Source organism: Rhinopithecus bieti, unplaced genomic scaffold, assembly GCF_001698545.2.
Source record: "Rhinopithecus bieti isolate Rb0 unplaced genomic scaffold, ASM169854v2 scaffold_2453, whole genome shotgun sequence".
NCBI lineage: Eukaryota > Metazoa > Chordata > Mammalia > Primates > Cercopithecidae > Rhinopithecus > Rhinopithecus bieti.
In genome coordinates this window covers 5,840,785-5,860,709 of record NW_016804447.1, presented here as the reverse complement: position 1 = coordinate 5,860,709, position 19,925 = coordinate 5,840,785, and the positions used below count along the sequence as shown (strand labels likewise).

Genomic DNA, 19,925 nt, shown 5'->3' with positions numbered 1-19,925 from the left:
TCCCTCCCTCCCTTCCTTCCTTCCTTCCTTCCTTCCTCCCTCCCTCCCCTCCCTCTGTTGCCCGTTCCTTCCTGTCTTACTCTGTTGCCCGGACTGGAGTGCACTGGCACAATCTTGGCTCACTGCAACCTCTGCCTCCTGAGTTTAAGCCATTCTCCTGCCTCAGCCTCCTGAATAGCTGGGAGTATAGGTGTGCATCACCACACCCAGCTAATTTTTGTATTTGTAGTAGAGATGGGGTTTTGTCATGTTGGCTAGGCTGGTCTTGAACTCCTGACCTCAAGTGATCCACCCACCTCAGACTCCCAAAGTGCTGGGATTATAGGCATGAGCCACTGCACCCAGCCACATTTTTTTTTTCAATTTAGTAAAATCACTATACTGTTATAAAGAAGCTTCTTACATGTTTGTTTTCCATTAATAATAACATGTAGAATTAAAACCAAAATGCAATTGTATTCAAAATGTAATAAGTGAAATGTATTTTCATCAGAAGCACAAATTAAAGTCAGTGTAAAAAAAAGTTTCCGAATTATTTTCTTTTCTCTTTTTTTTTTTACTACTTATAATACTTTATTCTACTTAACTTTTCTTTTTTTTAAAAATAATTTCAAGATTTATTTTAGATTCAGCAGGTACATGTGTAGATTTGTTACATGGGTATATTGCGTGATGCTGAGGCAGAACTTTGGGGTAATAAAGATTCCGTCACCTAGATACTGGGCGTAGTACCTTATAGGAAGTTTTTGAGCTCTTTCTCCCTCATCCTCTCCCCTCTCTAGTAGTCCCCAGTTCTGTTGTTCCCATCTTTATGTCCATATGTAGTCAGTGTTTAGCTCACACTTATAAGTGAGAACATGTGGTATTGGTATTTGGTTTTCTGTTCCTTTGTTAATTTGCTTTGAATGATAGTCTCCAGCTGTATCTGTGCTGCTGCGAAGGTCACGATTTCATTCATTTTTATGGCTGCATAGTATTCCGTGGTGTATATGTACCACATTTTCTTTATCTAGTTCACCACTGATGGGAACCTAGGTTGATTCCATGTTTTTGCTATTGTGAATAGTAGTGCGATGAACATACGAGTGTATGTGTCGTTTTATAGAATGATTTATTCTTCTTTCAGTATATACCCAGTAATGGGATTGCTGGAATGGTAGTTCTGTTTTTAGTTATTTGAGAGTATCCAGACTTCTTTCCACAGTGGCTGAACTGATTTACATTCCCATCAATAGTGTATAAGTGTTCCCTTTTTCTGCAGCCTTGCTAGCACCTGGTATTTTTTTTTTTTCCTTTTAGTAGTAGCCATTTTGACTGGTGTGAGATGGTATTTCATTGTGTTTTTTACTTTGCATTTATCTGATGATTAGTGATATTGAGCATTTTTTTTCATGTTTGTTGGCTGCTTATATGTTTTCTTTTGAGAAATGTCTGTTTATGTACTTTGCCCACTTTTCTATGGGGTTGTGTTTTCCTTGTTGTTTTATGTAAATTCCTTATAGATTCTAGATATTAGAACTTTGTCAGATGCATAGTTTGCAGGTATTTTCTCTCATTCTGTGGGTTGTCTGTTTACTCCATTGATAGTTTCTTTTGCCAAACAAAAGCTCATTAGTTTAATTAGGTCCCAGTTATCAATTTTTGTCTTTGTTGCAGTTGCTTTAGAGCAGTGGTCCCCAAAGTACCTGGTGCCATTTGACACTGAGGACTGGTTTCGTGGAAGACAATTATTCCATGAACCAAGGCTGGGGGAGGAATGGTTTCAGGATAAAATTGTTCGACCTTAGATCATCAGGCATTAGGGCATTAAATTCTCATAAAGAGCATGCAACCTGGATCCCTTGGATGTGTAATTCACAATAGGGTTCACACCACTATGAGAATCTAATGCAGCCGCTGATCTGACAGGAGTTAGAGCTCAGGCCGTAATGGTCGCACCCCTGCTGCTCACCTCCTGCTGTGTGGCCCCATTCCTGACAGCCATGGAGTGGTAGTGGTCCATGGCCTGGGGTTTGGGGACCCTTGCTTTAGAGGGTCATAAATTTAGTCGTGTATTATTTGCCAAGGCTAATGTTCAGAGTGGTATTTCCTAATTTATCTTGAGTTATCTTTTGGGTGTAGTTAAAAGTAGAATCCAGTTTCATTCCTTTGCATATGGCTAACCAGTTTTCCCAACACCAATTTTTAAATAGGGAGTCCTTTCCCCATTGCTTGTTTTTGTCAACTTTGTTGAGCATCAGATCATTGCAGATACGCAGCTTTATTTCTGGTTACTGTATTCTGTTCCATTTGGCTATGTGTCTGTTTGTACCAGTACCTTTATATATACTTTTAAGAAGTCATCTCAACAACGCTAGTAGTTAGATAATCATCATTTTATAAATGAGAAGATGAAAACACTGGGAGACTGGCCCAAGGTCACACAGCTAGTATATGGTCAGGATTCAAATCGTGGAAGACAATTATTTCTGCTTCTGACTAGGATGGAATAGGGATGGAATTTACTTTAAGGCCTTTACTGAAAACTGGGACAAAATATAGGAAACCACAGTTTTCAGACATTGGAAAATGGGCAGCACAGGGCAGATCTGAGGGAAGGAAAACAAATGATAAGAGCTCTATGATTGCCCCGTCTTAGGTTCTGGAGAGAGTTTCCAGGCCACCGTGCAGAGATAAAAAACCTAAATTGAGCTCCATGATCATTGAGCTGAGGAGTTGGAGTTCAGAATTTGAGAGGCCAAGGAAAGTAGAATTTGAAAAGCAGAGTATTGGAGAGCTCCAGAGTTCTACAGAGGGTAACTTTGCAGTATTTCTTAGTGCATGTGTGGAGGAAACTATACAAGGCCAGAGAAAGAAAATTATTTAGGTGGGACAGTCCCTAGAGCTCACATGGGACTGGGCAAAATTTATTTTTCCATTAGACAGCGTGAAAAGATACTCTAATGCATGGTACTTTGAGTAGAAATCTCAGAAGGATTTTGCCTCAGTAGTAGGGCCAAATTAGCCATAGACTAAAGGCTATTCTGGTTTTGGAACAAGAATAAAAGTAAGGTTTGAAAAGATCCGACTGTTTCTAAGTACAGTAACGTGTTGCTTAATGACAGGGATATGTTCTGAGAAATGTGTCATTAGACAATTTTGTCATGTGTAAACATCATAAACTATACATATATCCACCTAGATGGCACAGTATACTACATACCTAGCCTGTATGGTACAGCCTATTACTCCTAGGCTACAAACCTGTACAGCATGTCACTGTGCTGAATACTGTAGGCATTGTAACATAATGGTTAATATTTGTGTACCTAAACATACCTAAACATAGAAAAGGTTTAAACAATAAAAATACAATATTATACTCATGGGAGCCCTGTCATATACATGGACTGTTGTTGACTGAAACTTCATTATGTGGCTCATGACTGTATCTTAGCTGCATTCCAGAACAAAGATTCAGAAATATGTAAAAGAAAACAAAGAATCCAGCTCTGAAAAAAACATTAAATTCACAATGTCTGACATCCAATCAGAAATGACTGGGCAGCCCAGGTGGGTTCATTGGTGAACTTTATCAGACATTTAAGGGAGAATTTATATTAATTCTCTATAATCTCTTCCAGAAGACAGAATCAGAGGAAATGCCTCCTAACTCATTCTACAAGGCCAGCATTATCCTAATACCAAAACCAGACAAAGACATCTTCACCTGGGTAATAACAAGGGCTCCCATCCTCTGCCGTGGTGTCACTAGAGATAGTGAGGAACTTGGACATCCACTCTCAACTGGCAGTAATGAGGCACCCTGCCCTCATCCTGCCTGGGTCATGTCAGAGGAGGCCTAGTACAGGGTCAGGACTTTAACCACTACCCAGCTGTGTGTTGTCAATGGAGGCCACATCTGGCCCTGTGGTATCAATGTAGGTAACATGAGGAGCAATAATAAATTACTCCTACGCTTCCCATCCAGGGAGGTGTCAATTGAGGCCTAATGGGGAACCAGAACTCCCACCCCTGTTCAGCATGGATATCATGAGGAGCCCTCCCTCCTTGGGTATCAACAGAAGTAGAGTGGAGAATCGGGACTACTACCTCCTCCTGGCAGTAATGAGGTGGCAACACCACCCATCCCCTACCATAGCAATATCACAGAAAGCCAGCTAATGCAAACTTTGTATAAGATCTGGAATCTCATAACTTAATTCCCCAAATGTCCAAGTTTCAGTTGAAAATCACTTGTCACACCAAGAACTAGGAAGGTCTGAAACTGAATGTAAAACATACTAATAGATGCCAACACCAAGATGCAGAGGTGTTAGAATTATTTGACAAACATTTTAAAGCAGCCATGGTAAGAATGATTCAATGAGCAATTACAAATGTGGTTGAAACAAATTTAAAAAAATAGACTTAGCAAAGAAACAGAGAATAAAGAGAAGAAAATTGGAAATTTTAGAACTGAAAAATAGAGTGACTAAGAAAGCCTGAGTTGCCAGGCTCAACTGCAGAATGGAAGGGATAGAGGAAAAAATTACTGAACTTAAAGGTAGAACATTAGAAATTACCCAATCTGAACAGACTAGAGAAAATAGATTTAAAAAGCAAATAAACAGAGATTCTCAGTGTCCTGTGGGACTATAACAAAATATCTAAGATTTCTGTCCTTGAAAGGAGAAAGAGGGAAGGTTGAAAAGGTAATGGAAGAAATAATGACTGAAAACTTTCCAGGTTTGATAAAGGTGCAAACATGTAGTTTCAAGAAGCTGAACACATTCACACCAAGAGATACCATGGTCAGGTTTATAAAAACTGTAGGAAAATCTTGAAAGCAGCCCAAGGAATTATATCTTACCCATTGGGGAAAACAATTAGAAAATTAGCTCATTTCTTATCAGAAATCATTGAGGCCTGAAGGAAGTGGCACATTATTAAGTGCTGAAAGATAAGGACTGTCAACTCATAATTCTATATCCAGCAGAAATATCCTTCAGGAATGTAGGTGAAATCAAGACATTCTCAAATGAAGGAAAACGAAGAGAACTTTTTGCCAGTAGACCTATCCAAAAGAGAAGTTTGTCTAAACAAGAAGAAAACAGTAAAAAGAAGGAATCTCAAAATATTGGGAAGGATAAATGTACATGGTAAACAAAACTGTGGGTATATGTAATAGACTTCCTTTTGCCTCATGAATTTTCTAAAGTTTGGTGGTTGAAGTAGAAATTTTAACTCTGTTGTGGTTCTCAATGTATAGAGAAAATATTTTAGGTAAGTATAAATGAGCAAGGGCAAAGGGATATAAAAGGAGGTGAAGTTTCTACACATCACTAAAACTGACAAAACGAATTCAGTAGACCATGGTAAGTTACATAAATATAATAACTAGAACAACCAGTAAGAAAGCTATACAAGGAAATACGTTCAAAACATTATAGATAAAATGGAATCCTGAAATATGTTCATGTAACAGGCAGGAAAAACAGAGAAACTAAAAACAGAGAAGAAATAGAACAAAAGTGACTTAGTATATCAATGATAATAAATGTAAATGGTCTGAATACATGAATTAAAATACAGAGATTTACAGTGTAGATTTTTAAAAATGACCTAACTGTACTGACAGTCCCCAGATTACAATAGTTGAAGTTGGATGATTTTTCAACTTAACGATGAGTTTATTGGGATGTAACTCCGTTGTAAGTCAGAGTGCTCCTTATGACATAGTGTGGTTACGGTTTCTACTGAATGCATGTCACTTCATACCATTGAAAGTTGAAAAGTTGTAACTTGAACCATCATAAGTCAGGGTCCATATGCTATGTTGCCAGCATAAACTGCATTTTTCACATATATTTTTCACTTTTCATGAGTTTATTGGGATGTAATTGCATCATAAGTCAAGGGGTAACTGTATGAAGTCTGTAGGAAACTCCACGTATAACTGTATAGGCAGTTTGTAAATAAAAGGATATAAAAAGATACATCATGGAATCATTAATTAAAAGCAGGGGTGGCAGTATTAATATCAGATAGAGCAGACTTTGGGGCAAAGGAACATAACAAAGAAAAATACCAGATTTAGGCCATGCGCAGTGGCTCACGCCTATAATCCCAGCACTTTGGGAGGCTGAGGCAGGCAGATCACAGGGTCAGGAGATGGAGACCATGGTGAAACCCCGTCTCTACTGAAAATAGAAAAAATTAGCCGGGTGCAGTGGCGGGCACCTATAGTCCCAGCTACTCAGGAGACTGAGGCAGGAGAATGGCGTGAACCCGGGAGGCGGAGCTTGCGGTGAGCCAAGATCGTGCCACCTGCACTCCAGCCTAGGGGACAGAGCGAGACTCCGTCTCAAAAAAAATAAATAAATAAATAAATAAATAAATACCAGATTTGTATAGAAAGAGATTATATAATGACAAAAGGGGTCAGCCCAGCAAGAAGACACAGGAATACTAAATGTAAATGTATGTGCACCAGAGGTGCAAAATGTTTGAAGCAAAAATTGATAGAACTAAAAGAAGAAATAGACAAATCTATAATTATAGTTGGTGACTTCATACCCCACTCTCAAGAAATGATAGAACAATTAAAAATCAGCAAGGATAAACAAGAATGCAATAACACCATCAACCATCAGAACCTAAATAACATTTATAAAACATGCCACCCAAGGAGAACACCCAGACATGGTCTTTTGATGTATTCACTGAATATATATAAATGCTTACTGAACATATGCAAGAGAGACCATATCCTGGGCTATAAAATAAACCTCAACAAACTTATACAACTTGAAATCATAACAAGTGAGTTTTCTGACCACAGTAGAATCAAATTACAAATTAATAACAGAAAATAACAGGGAAATCTTCAAACACTTGGAAATGAAATGACATACTTAAAAAAAATTTATGGGTCAAGGAAGAAATTTCAAAGAAAAACATTTCAGTGAGATTACATTTCAAAAAATACATTGGATGAAAATGAAAAGGCAGCATATCAAAAATTTTAGGACACAGCTAAAGCAGTGCCAAGAAAAATTTATAGCACTAAATGCATACGTTAGAAATGAGAAAACAAGTCAGTAATATAAGCTCCCATCTCAAGAACCTGTAAAAAGAGTGTCAAAAAATAAATAAATAAATAAAGCAAGCAGAAGCAGAAGGGAAATAATAAACATAGCAGAAATTGAAAACAGAAATAATAGAGAAAATCAGCGAAACAAAGAGCTAGTTCTTTGAAAAGATAATAAAAGTGACCAACTTTTAGCAAGACTAACAAAAAAGATGGAAGATACAAATTTTACCTCTCAGGAATGAGAATATCACTCATGACCTTGCAGACATTAGAAGGGAAATGAGATAATCCTTTGAACAACTCTACTGTAATAAATTTGACAGTGCAGATGAAATGGATCAATTTCTTAAAAGGCACAAACTACCACAACTCATTTAATGTGAAATCTGCAGTTTGTATAGAGCTATTACTGTTAGGGAAATTGAACCTGTAATTTTAAAACTCCCAAAATGAATAGTTAACTAGAGAATTTTACCAGGTGTTTAAAGAAGAATTACTACCAATTCTACATAATGTCTTCCCCAAAAATGGAAGAGGAATGTTACCAATAGGGGAATCTTGGTTAAAGGATATACAGGATCCCTCTATATTAATCCTTATAATAATTCTTTGTGAACCTACCATTATCTGAAAAAGTTTAATTTTAAAAGAAGTAACTGGAGAAAGAAAAGACATCTTATACAGAGGAACAAAGAATGACAACAGACTTATTTTTACAAGTAGTACAAGCCAGAAGACAGTAGAGCAATATCTTTAAAATACTAAAAAAAAAAAAAAGAAACCTAGGCACTTTGATTCCAGAGCCTTTTCTCTTATCCATATCCCTATGTTGTATCGTAAAGGTAATAAAAACAAGGAAGGATGGAGTAATTAGATAACACTACCTTTCCCTCTTGTGTGCCTTGGGGAATTGAAGTGCTATCATTTTTTGAAAAGGAAATCAGTCACTATTCCTAGTCCTATTGTTTCTGTTTAGTTTCCTTTACTTCAATAACTTTTTAAAAAGTAATATTAGTTAGCACATTGTCTTATCTGTCAAGCAGGTTTATATTTAGAATAGAATACAGTAAATGTAGAGGTAACTGCAATACAGGCGGATTTAGATAAAGTTCATAAAAGAGAAATTTAAACAAAGCCCTTTGGAAATTTAGAGGAAAGTTTGAGAGCACAAGAAATTGAGGACATCAAGGAAGATGACATGTGAGTCTGATTGAAAATGGCGAAAAAGGGAAGAGCTGAGGCTTTATCCAAGATCTGTGCCGAATGTCTGGGACACGAGTAGTGTTATGGCAATGATTGTAATAAGCTCTGCATCAGCAGAGATTTTGTGTTTGTTTGCTTATCTGCTGGGTTGTGTCCTTACTACCTAAAACAGTATTGGGTACTTAGTAAGTACTCAGTAAATATTTGTTGCATGAATAAATAAATGAATAGTAGAATTAGATGGCAGTTTTGGTAAGAATGATTGATACATCTGGTTTAGGAGTTATAAACATGGAATCTAATTCTCAGCCATCAGCTAGCTGTCATCCAGTCTCATAGCTTCAACTATGACTTCAGCTATCACACAGATGCCTCTGAAAACATGGAAAGAAAGCAATAATATAGGAAGTATATAGGTGAAGAACATTGTGAACTGTGTGACCCCATGTGTAAAATGGGGACTACAAGAGAAATTATTAATATTGATTTTACATCTGGAGCACTTAGCTCAGTATTTGATCCATAGTAAGTACTCAGTAAAGGGCACCATTGTCTGAAACTGAGTTACACATTGACTCCTGACCTTAGCCTTAGATGAGCCATCAGACCTGTAATATAGCATATTAAAACCATATTAAGTTACCTCATGTAAAAGGTGAACAGGATCTTAAAGATCAGCTAGCCCAAGTTCTTCATTTAAACTGAGGACAGAATACAGTGGATAAAAAGGTAATCTGGGACCAAACCGGGAAGTAATAGTTATTTGTAAAGCGTGGGAGGAAAAATAGGAGAGAAACACTAATTAGTTGGGCTTTGAGGGCTTAACTCTAAATACCACAGCTACCTTCAAGGATGAATTTTATTCTCTGGAAAATAATATTTGTCTGCTGGATAGCTCTACCTATATTTCTCAATGGCATTTAAATTCAGCATGTCCAGAAACAAATTGGAATCACTATGTGTTAAAACTAAAAAGGTTGTTAGAATGCATCTAATTCAGTTTCCCATTTTACAGGTGTGGAGAACAGGTCCTGCTCTGGGGTGGAGGTCTTAAACTTTTTAGATTCATTGATAGTGCTGTGATCAAACAGTTGTTCCTTGGACCACTTTTGTCTAGGTTGTGGAGCATTTCTTTAGGTTTTGTTTTTTTTTTTTTGCCGGGGGAGCTTACAATGAGCCTTTGATGTTCATCCTGGCTGTAAACAACCTCTGTCTTGTTTTGAGCAGTGGTTTTCAACTTTTTAAAAAACAAAAAAACCCAGCTGAATCTTTTACTTAAGTTGAATCATATGAAGAAACCCCAAAAGAGACTAAAAATAGAAGCTTATATTTAATGCCAGAGATTTGGTGGGGGTGGTCATAGGGGATAGATAGTTGGGGAGATCAGGAAAGGGAAAGAATGAGTTATAGACCCTAGTTGCTTGCCACTGGTCTCCAGAGGTGAGGAGCTTCTGAAATGCCTTAGAGGTTAGGAAACAGTTTGAAACCCACTGATTTGGAGGCCCATGAAGTCCAGCAGTGATAATTGGCATGAATGACAACACCACTGGTGTCTCTGCTCTGCAAGTTCCCCAGTGACTTTAACACCTGCCCTGGAGTAATGATTTTTCAATTCTTTCTTGAATCTAAGAACTAAGAACTAGGCCATCATTACAATTAGGACTTTAATAAACTCTCAGCTATCATTTAAAAACTCTCATCAATCACATTTGCTTTTATGTACTCAGGCAGTTTGTGTGTGAATTAAGTTGCCCTGACATAGATAATTTTATTAGTATAGACATAGCTCAAGAATTACAGTCATGTGAGGAAAAGCTTAGGAGTAGTCAGAGTTTTGGTCATGAACCCCTTTAATGTTATGATGAATTTTAAAATACTTGATATATTTTAATAATTATTTTATAGTATTATAATTTTAAATTTTAGCAACTGATTAAGCCCTGTGCTAGACACCACGTGGAAATAGAGGGAAAACAGGACACAGTCCTTGAACTCACATTTGAGTCTAAGAACAGAAAGAAGGTGATACTTAAAAATTTTTCCTTTGTTCTTTGTTTCAGCACCCGAGCTTTGATTTTGTGCAATTTTTAATTTTACTGACTTGTAAAGCATGTTCATGACTGAAAATTTAATTAACCTTGTGTGCTTTCTTTAAAATTATTATTAGATTGCAAGACTGGAGGAAGATAAAGAAGAACTACGTAACCAGCTGCTTAATGTTGATCTCACAAGAGACAGCAAACGAGTGGAACAACTTGCTCGAGAAAAAGTCTATTTGTGTCAAAAATTAAAAGGTTTAGAGGCTGAAGTAGCAGAATTAAGGGCTGAAAAGGAGAATTCTGATGCTCAGGTGGAAAATGCCCAAAGAATACAGGTGCGGCAGTTGGCTGAGATGCAGGCTACAGTCAGATCCCTGGAGGTAAGATTCTGATTACTTCCCAGTAGAGTATGGCATAGTTTTTTAAAGTGCAATTGACAAACTTTTGATTTTTAGAGCATAAATGTATGCTCTCCAAGCTAATGCTGACACATTTGTGTAATCCCAAGAGTATTTATTCTTTTAGTAAAGAAGAAAGCTATTGATTCATAAGCAATACGTATGCTACCACATTTATAAAGGGATATTTATTCTGTGGGAGTTAAGTCACCTATCTGAAATGTCTTAACTCTTAAAATGCCACATAATAGAATATGCAAAATAAAAATATATGTATTTGAGTTTCTGAAAGTAAAGTCATCTCAAACCAGAAAGAATAATTTCTTTCAATATAGTACATTCCTTACAGTGGGATTTGAGATCTTAAAGTTGCAAATCCTGCTTGAACAGAAATACTATACTGATATATCTTATGACAGCTTCTTCCCAGACTAGTAAAATCCAACTGTAAAGGTATACATGCCTTTGCAGAATTATTTCCCTGGGTTCATTAGAGAACGATAAGTGTTGGCAGACCTGACTGCTACTCCTAGGGGTATTGCCTTATGAAAATTCTTGGTTTCCATTTTATTCAGATACACTTATTCTTCTTAGTTCTTAGTGCCTAACTTGTAGCAAACATACCTGTTTAATTGTTTTTATTTATTTTTTACAGTTCAAAGTGTTTCTTTTTCCTTTGGAATAGTTATAAAATGATTTGGGTGGGGGGAGGGACATTAGTGGGCATTTAATTTGTAGTTAAAATCAATATTCAAATCCAAGATGGTGATTTTCTTTCCCCCCAGCCAGTGATACAGGAATACACTGGTATGTTTTGAAGAGTAGAAGTTACTTTTTTATTTTGTTACATGACGCTAAGTCAGTATTTACTGGTTTTCTGAATTAAAAGTTGTCAGTATCATTGTACCTTAAACATGAAGCAGTTCATTGTGAGACTGTTTATGTTGCCATCCTTCCATCCTTATGTATTTTACACAGTGACAGAATAAGTGAGACAACTGCAGTTGAATATAGTGTACAGTTCTGATGTGAAACTTTCCATTGAGGTCCTTTAGAGTGATTATTTTCAGGGCAAGTTGAATGATGACAAAAGATTTGTGACATTTTCATAAGAGCCTATATTTTTATCATTTGTCAGATGAAATGAAAATAAGCATATGACAGCAAGCATTTCTTTCTTCTTTAACTTTCTTGGCTATCATTGTGCCCAGAGAGTGTTATTTCATATATGAAGAAAATAGGTTTTTTCCCTAATTATTTGTCGAATATAGTCCTTAACATATTTAAGATAGATGTTCCCCAACTTAAGGTGGTTTGACTTATGATTTTTTGACTACACAATGGTGTGAAAGCCATATATGTATTTATATACTTTGAATTTTGATCTTTTCCTGGGTTACTGATATGTGGTATGATACTCTCAATGCTGTGTAGCTGCACTGAGCCACAGTTCCCAGTCAGTCACATGATCATGAGGGTAAATAACCTCTTTACTGAGTACTGTGTTGCCAGATGATTTTTTCCAACTGTAGGCCAATTCACGTGTTTTGAGGATGCTTAAGGTAGGCTAGTCTAAGTTATGGACTTAGATATTTTCAATTTGTGATAGGTTTATCAGGATGTAACTCCATCATAAGTTGAAGAGCATCTGTATGTACGAAATGAGATGTTATGAAACTGAAGTGTATCTTTTAAATGCCAAAACATTTTCATTTTGATTATGTTGAGGTCGGGTATGGTGGCTTATGCCTGTAATCCCAGCACTTTGGGAGGCTGAGGTAAATGGGTCACCTGAGCTCAGGAGTTTGAAATGAGCCTGAACAACACGGGTAAAACCCTGTCTCTACAAAAAATACAAAAATTAGCCAGGCACCGTGGTGTGCACCTGAAGTCCCAGCTACTCGGGAGGCTGAGGCAGGAGAATTGTTTGTGCTCGGGAGGCTGAGGTTGCAATGAGCCAAGATCGTGCCATTGCACTCCAGCCTGGGAGACAGAGCAAGACCTTGTCTGAAAAAAAATACGTGTGTGTGTGTGTGTCTGTGTGTGTGTGTGTGTATAAAATGTTGAGTAGACATGTTTTTTAAAAAAGGTTTTAGTTCCCCTCCCCTCATGAAAGAGTACTATCAATATTACCAACCAGAAACTTTTTTGACAACCTACAGACTTCATTAACAATCTTAATTGTGTCATGAGATCAGGAACCTCTTTGCTTGTACTTAAGAAGTCTGCAGATTAGCTGAGGATTTTGAAATAATACCTTTCGCTGTTTCTTTTTTGAAAATCATTGATTTTAGATTTTCAATTTGTACTTGTTACTATCAATGAGCCCTGTCTTCTACTTTCTAATATGCTTTTTCCTATCTGTTGTAGACTGGAAACTTCCAAAAATGTTTGAAATAAGTCAGTGTTAAGAATAAATAGACATCAAATGAATGCCTTAGGTACTTTCTCTCCTGAGAGAAGTATATAAACTTTATTTTGTTGGTGGTCATTCATATGTTGTTTGTCTACATATCTTTATTGCATATTTCCTGAAGCACTATCTTTCATTTGAATTCTACCAATTAGTTTGAGAAAATGTTTGTTACATAGGTATATGTTAATGTTGAGGTTTTGAATAATTTTTGTATAATTATAAATGTATTTTAAATAGTGCTTATTTGGTTTTGAAATGCTTGAAAAATAAATGAATTTTAAAATATTTTGTTTGAATGAAAGGCTGAAAACAATCAGCTAATTTACGGGCAGAACGCTTGGAAAAAGAGCTACAATCAAGCAGTGAACAAAATACGTTTTTAATTAATAAATTGCATAAAGCTGAACGAGAAATAAGTACATTGTCCAGTAACGTAAGTTGTTTTATGTTTCTGTTTCATTCTTTAGCATGTTTGCTACTATATAATGATAAATTTTATTTTTAATAATTCATTTCTTTATACTGAAATGTTTTATTATATCATTCTACCTTCCAAGAAATAAATACATTGATCAGTAGAGTATGTTATCTTATGCCTCTACTTCATTCCGTAGAATACTTGATACTGTAGTACAGTGACAAATTTTGCATTCTCTGTATTGAAATATTTTTAATCTTGTCACTCTGCCTTCCAAATACATGCAGAATCTGATCAATTCTTACCACATCCACTGTGACCTTTCTAGTCCAAGCCATGAATTTTTTAGGGTCAATTTCTGTGCTAGGTTGCTTACTGGTCTTTCTGCTTTCTACCCATTCAGAGCTCTGTGTGATCTGGAGTCTTTTCACAGCCATGACCATGTATTTTTCCTCCTGTTCACTTTGCTCCCTTTGGCCTTCTCACTCTTTGAGCAAACTCACGTCTTGCTCAGAGTTTCTGCACTTGTCTGAGCTTGACAGCCTTCTCTCACATATCCACATAACTTGCTTCCTCACTCCCTAGATGTTGCCTAACCAGAGAGGCTTTCCTTGTCTTCACATTGTAAAATAGCATCTTCCTTCTTCCTCTGTCTTTCTATCTTCCTTACCTGCTTCATTGCTCTTAATACTATCTGATATAGTTATTTGGTTTTTATGTTTTGGTCTCCCCTTTTCTTTCCCACCACCTTCCCCTTAACCCAATATAAGCTCCAAGAGAGCAGGGACATTGTTTTCATCACTACTACTTTTCCAGCTTCTAGAACAGTGCTGGCACATAGTAGGTACTCAATAAATATTTCCTCAATGAATAAGTAGTAGCTGCATGATCTACATTTATATTCTCCTTAACAGACTGGATTCAAATTTTGATTTTTCCGTTACTAAAAAAAGCTGTGTGACCTTGGGCAGTTCACCGTCTCTCTGAAACTTAAGTGCCTTTGTCTATGAAATGGGACTAATACCTACCTTATAGAGTTGTGGCAAAAATTAAATGTAGCTGATGATGAAAATGATAATAGCAGTGATTATACACTGGTAATATCCTTAAATAAGAAAATATTGTAACATAAGTAATACAGAATTTTTAGTCCATTGACTAGTCTGTATCTCATTGTCTCAATAACTGTGTGTAACCTTAGGCAAGTTACCTAATATCATTAGGATTCAATTTCCTTATATCTGTAAGAACTCTTCCAGTCTACTAAGACTGTGTAAGAACTACTAGGAAATAATTTGATTGCCTCCTGATTAACTATAAGTAGATTATATATTCAACAGATACACATTGAACGCTTGTAACTATAGAGTATACAAAAAAATAGATATAAAACACAAGTAAATTCAGGATATAGGGAGTTTTCATGCTTTTCTTCCAATTCCAGTATAAATTATTTTCAGTTTTGTAAAATAATATTGAATACCTAGTATTTGCAGCACATCGTTCTTGACCTGAGTAGCCAGACTACACTGCTGGAATAATTGGAACCACACATGTCGCAACAGGACATGGGATATGCTGGCTTGTGCTGTGGCTTCTCTCTTCGGAGGTCACCAAGTATAATACTTTTCATTCAGTACATTTTACCTGAGCTCCCTGGCTCACCTTTGTGTTGACCCTGATTTTCCTTCTTTTTTTCCGTATATATACTCTTCCCTATTATTGCTCTTCCTTTTAGAGTTAGAACATAGGTGATTTCTCCTACTCTGCTGGAGAAAAAACAGCAATCTAGTATAGTATTTATTTCTTTGTGCTTGTTTATTAATACACATTGCTAAGAGTTGCCTGTCTTTTTAAAGGCACACTTGCATTATTTTGCATGTAAATGGAGTATTAAATACCATCCTTTAACTTTAAACAAACCAAGTTTCATTTGAAGTCTTGCATGTAAAGATTCCATTGGAAGGGTAAATTTTAAAATAATACTTCAAACATGACTGCCACAGTTTTCTTTGCAACTTGAAGTTTTCATCAACATTTTGCAATTCTAGCAAATGGTTGTTGCAGTGCAAAGGAACACCTGGGGTGTGTTGTCTAAGTTATTCAAATTCATAAATGTTTGTCAGATTTTAGAACAAAGTTATGTCAGTGTGAGTATCAGTATCTTGGATTAAAAGGTGTTACCAAAGATGGCCTAAATATGATGATTAAAAGGTGTTACCAAAGATGGCCTGAAAATGATGACCTTAAGGAGATTTCACATTCAGCGAGGTAAATTCTTCTAGTTCCCTCATAACGTTTTTCATTTTCAGAATGCCAATAAAAGATAGTTTTAAGGAAGCCACCCAACAGAGTTGTCCTTATTTACCTAAATTAATGAGGTAATTACGTCTCAGAACTTTGAAAAAGATCAGGATTTAAGTACCATCTCTTTGGAATCTGTATCCAGGGCTTCTTAGGTAATACATATTGTCAATTATATTTTCGTTTCTTGCTTGTTTATACTATGCTTTTGTGTGTCTTTCTTTGAGTATGTGTACTTTAACAGATCCTGACCCCCTGTAAAATGCCCAGTATTGCCAGTTTTGACATTTATTAAAGTTTTGTTAGTAATACCTGAATACTTCCATTGTGTCAAAAACATAAAGCAAATTCACAGCATAAAGGCCAGAATCTATATGGCAGACATTCTGTGAAGAACAGGGTGACTTGATACAGTGGAGCTTCAGGAGACCATGAATTACTTGAAATTTTATGCAACATTTTAACATGAGCATTTTATTTTTTAAAAATCCCTAATTTTCCTAGGATTTGGGACTTGATCACAAAGAAGATTAAGAACCAGGGATCTAGGGGCAGAAAGAAACCTTATTGTAACATTTGGAATTTGGTTCAGATTACTCGTAGAAAAGAGCTATTATTTGTCATTACTGGGTAATAAATGTTCATATGTTATTTTAAGTAAAATTCTGTTTAGTATATTTTTAGGAAATTTAACAGTATAAGTACATCGGTGATGTTAGGATGATACAAATAAGGCAATAAAGAAAAGCTTAAGATCCATAGATGAGTAAATTTGAATGCAGAGAGGACAGGTAAATTGCTTGAGCATATACCACTGGTTTAACAGCAAAAGTAGGCCTGAAGACAGACCTCACTTGTTGCTTGACTTCCTATTCGGTGTTCTTTCAGTTTCAATAATTATAGTTTAGTTAAAAATGTCTTCTCATTTCAATAAATCTTAGGGTGAAATGAAAATAAGTTTTTTGTAGATCTTGAAGTTACCATGAGATGAATCAACTTTCTATGAAATAAGATGGCTCTAATTTTCCACCTTATGCAGCTATAGTATGTTTGTTAATGAAATGCTGTGTCATTCTTACCCTTTTACAGTTAGTATATAATAGCAGGTTATAATTACATTTGTCATAGTGATTGGATTTTCTTTGTAATTGTATTTCTTCAAAATTTTAAAGTATTTGTAATTTAAATTCTGTCAATGAAATTATAATGTAGTAAAACCCAATCTACAGAAAGTTTAAGTATTAAAACAAATTCTCAGCTGCTTCCATGTGAACATCATTTTATAAGACTTACTTTTGTAGAAAAGAACTTCCAAAAGGAAATTAAAAATGCAGGCTGGGCGTGGTGGCTTGTGCCTGTAATCCCAGCACTTTGGAAGGCCAAGGCAGGTGGATCATGAGGTCAGGAGTTCAAGACCAGCCTGGCCAAGATGGTGAAACCCCATCTGTACTAAAAATACAAAATTTAGCCAGGTGTGGTGGTGCATGCCTGTAATCCCAGCTACTCGGGAGGCTGAGGCAGGAGAATCGCTGAACCCAGGAGACAGAGGTTGCCGTAAGCTGAGATGAAGCCACTGCACTCCAGCCTGGGTGACAGAGCGAGACGCTGTCTCAAAAAATAAATAAAAATGCAAAACTGATGTCAGCACAAGGTCGCCATTTTATGAATGGTCATTTAAAAATCTATGAGTTAATTTGGAGGGATGTCTTATTGTAGTTACCAGTACAAAGGCAGTACTCACTTTTCTGTTTATTTCCTTTAAATGAGGATTTTGCATGAAACTATTCCTTGAAACATTTTCAGGACCTTTTGTTGATGGAGTCTCTTCCAGTAAGACACTTCTGTTTCTCACCCTTGCCCTCTTTGGCTCTAGGACCTCTTTTTGATTTGTGTCTGACTCCCAACTCCAGTTTTTATGGGGTTTTTATTGGACTCTTAAGTAAATTGTCTTTTACTTTCCTGTTTCTACCATCTCACATTTTCTGTATTTGACTTGTATATATTTGTAGTTTCCTACTCTGATTCCATAGTTTTCTATATTTGGGTAATATATCAGAAAACGGGTCATCTAATCTTTATGTTTGTATTGATTAAATCCTCATTATATGACTATATCTAATTTTAGAAGCTCCTTACCAAAGAGAAGGGCTATGGAAAATGAATTTATATGATTTATACTTGTTCCTGCCTCTATCCCCTACCTCATACTTGTGCACATGTGCACACAGACACGATCTATACACATAGACTATTTTGTCACCAGATTTAATTGATTCTTCCTTCCCCCCCTTTATTCATTCTTTGCCTCTTAATTGATTTATTTACCTTCAGTTTCTTAAGCCAACAGATTTGCATTAATTAATTGTGCCACCTTCAACAGCTAACCGAAAAACAACGCTTTCATATGGTATATAAAGTTTATTCCCTGCCATTCCTCCACAGATTTCACATCTGCCAGTGCTCTCCATGTAATACATAGCTTGTTTTAAGAGTAGACCATGTGATGTTATACACATAATAACATTTTATATGCTGTTCCTTCTACCTAGAGTACCTTCTTTGTCCCTAAAACATTTTTTATTCTTAAATTTAATTTTAATTTTTTTAGAGACAAGGTCTCACTCTGTTGCCCAGGCTGGAGTACATTGGCACAATCATAGTTCACTGCAGCCTCAAACCCCTAGACTCAATGATCCTCTTAGTCTCCCCAATGGCTGGGACTAAGGGGCTAATTTAAATTTTTTTTTTTTTTTAGAGAAAGGATCTCACTATGTTGCCTAGGCTGGTCTCCAACACCAGGCCTCAGACACTTCCTTTTGCCACAGCCTCTTGACTCAGCTGGGATTTTAGGTGCAAGTTACTGTGTCCAGCTATGGACACTTTTTAAAAGGAAGGTTTCAGGCCAAGTGCAGTGGATTACACCTGTAATCCTAGAACTTTAGGAGGCCAAGCAGGAGGATTGCTTGAGGCCAGGAGTTTGAGACCAGCCTGGTCAACATAGCAAGAGCCCATCGCTACAAAAAAATTGAAAAATTTTCTGTGTGTGATGGTGTGCACCTGTAGTCCTGACAGCTACTTGGAATGCTGAGGAGAGAGGATCACTTGAGCCCAGAAGTTTGAAGTTAAAGTGAGCTATGACCGTGCCACTGCACTCCAGCCTGGATGACATAGTGACACCCTGTCTTTTAGAAATATTAGCAAATTTAAAAAGTTTCAGGATTTTTTCCCTGCAGATTTTCCAGTCATCGAATATTTGATTTTAGATACTTGTAATTAAGTCTTTAAGGCAAGATTAAACCAGAGGACCATACATAGATATTCGTAAAGAAATGCCTCAGTTCTGTTAGGAAAGAACAGTGTTTTCTTGATGTCTCCTTATTTGAAGTACTGTTGCAGGCACTGGCACTCCTTTCTTCTTGGAAGGTACTTAGACTCTACTTTACTACCAAAGCGTTTTCTCGTTTCCACTTATGTTTTGGGATAAGTATTGAATGACAAGAAAATGACGAATAGTAATTTCAATTTTCAATTATCAACAGGTGAAAGAACTTAAACATTCAAACAAACTGGAAATAACAGACATCAAACTGGAGACAGCAAGGGCTAAGAGTGAGCTAGAAAGAGAAAGGAATAAGATTCAAAGTGAACTGGATGGTAATGTGTGATTTCCCTTGCTGCTGCTACTGCTTATTTTCAGATATGAACTCACATTATTAAAATAGTTGAACCTGAATTTTTATTTCCAGATTTTCAACTTAATTTAGTTTTAATTTTGGAGTACATATGAAATGTTTATTATATGTTGAGTGTGTTGTTCATTGTAAGATTTAATAACTTTTAAAAAATCAATCTTATGTTTTTATCATAGTTTTTGGATACATAAATGAACTTTGTAAATGGGATGCCATACTTCGTGATTTATAAATCTTCAATCTATTTATTGTATAGTTTATTAGTCCCAGGACATTTTAATTCTAGAGAATGTGAAGAAGATAATTGAGTTCCAGGCTTAATTTTTTTCAATTAAAAAAATTTTTTTATGTAGACCTAGGCCAGTCATTGTAGCCTAGTA

General features: G+C 36.2%; 1 protein-coding gene across 1 annotated transcript in view; it reads left to right on the top strand.

Annotated features, from left to right (window-relative positions):
- Positions 1–19,925, top strand: part of CEP83 (centrosomal protein 83) — a 156,376-nt gene that overhangs the window by 73,153 nt on the left and 63,298 nt on the right. The window contains 3 exon segments of the mRNA XM_017868397.1: positions 10,446–10,719; positions 13,434–13,564; positions 19,393–19,507. Coding sequence (XP_017723886.1) covers positions 10,446–10,719; positions 13,434–13,564; positions 19,393–19,507 — 520 coding nt within the window.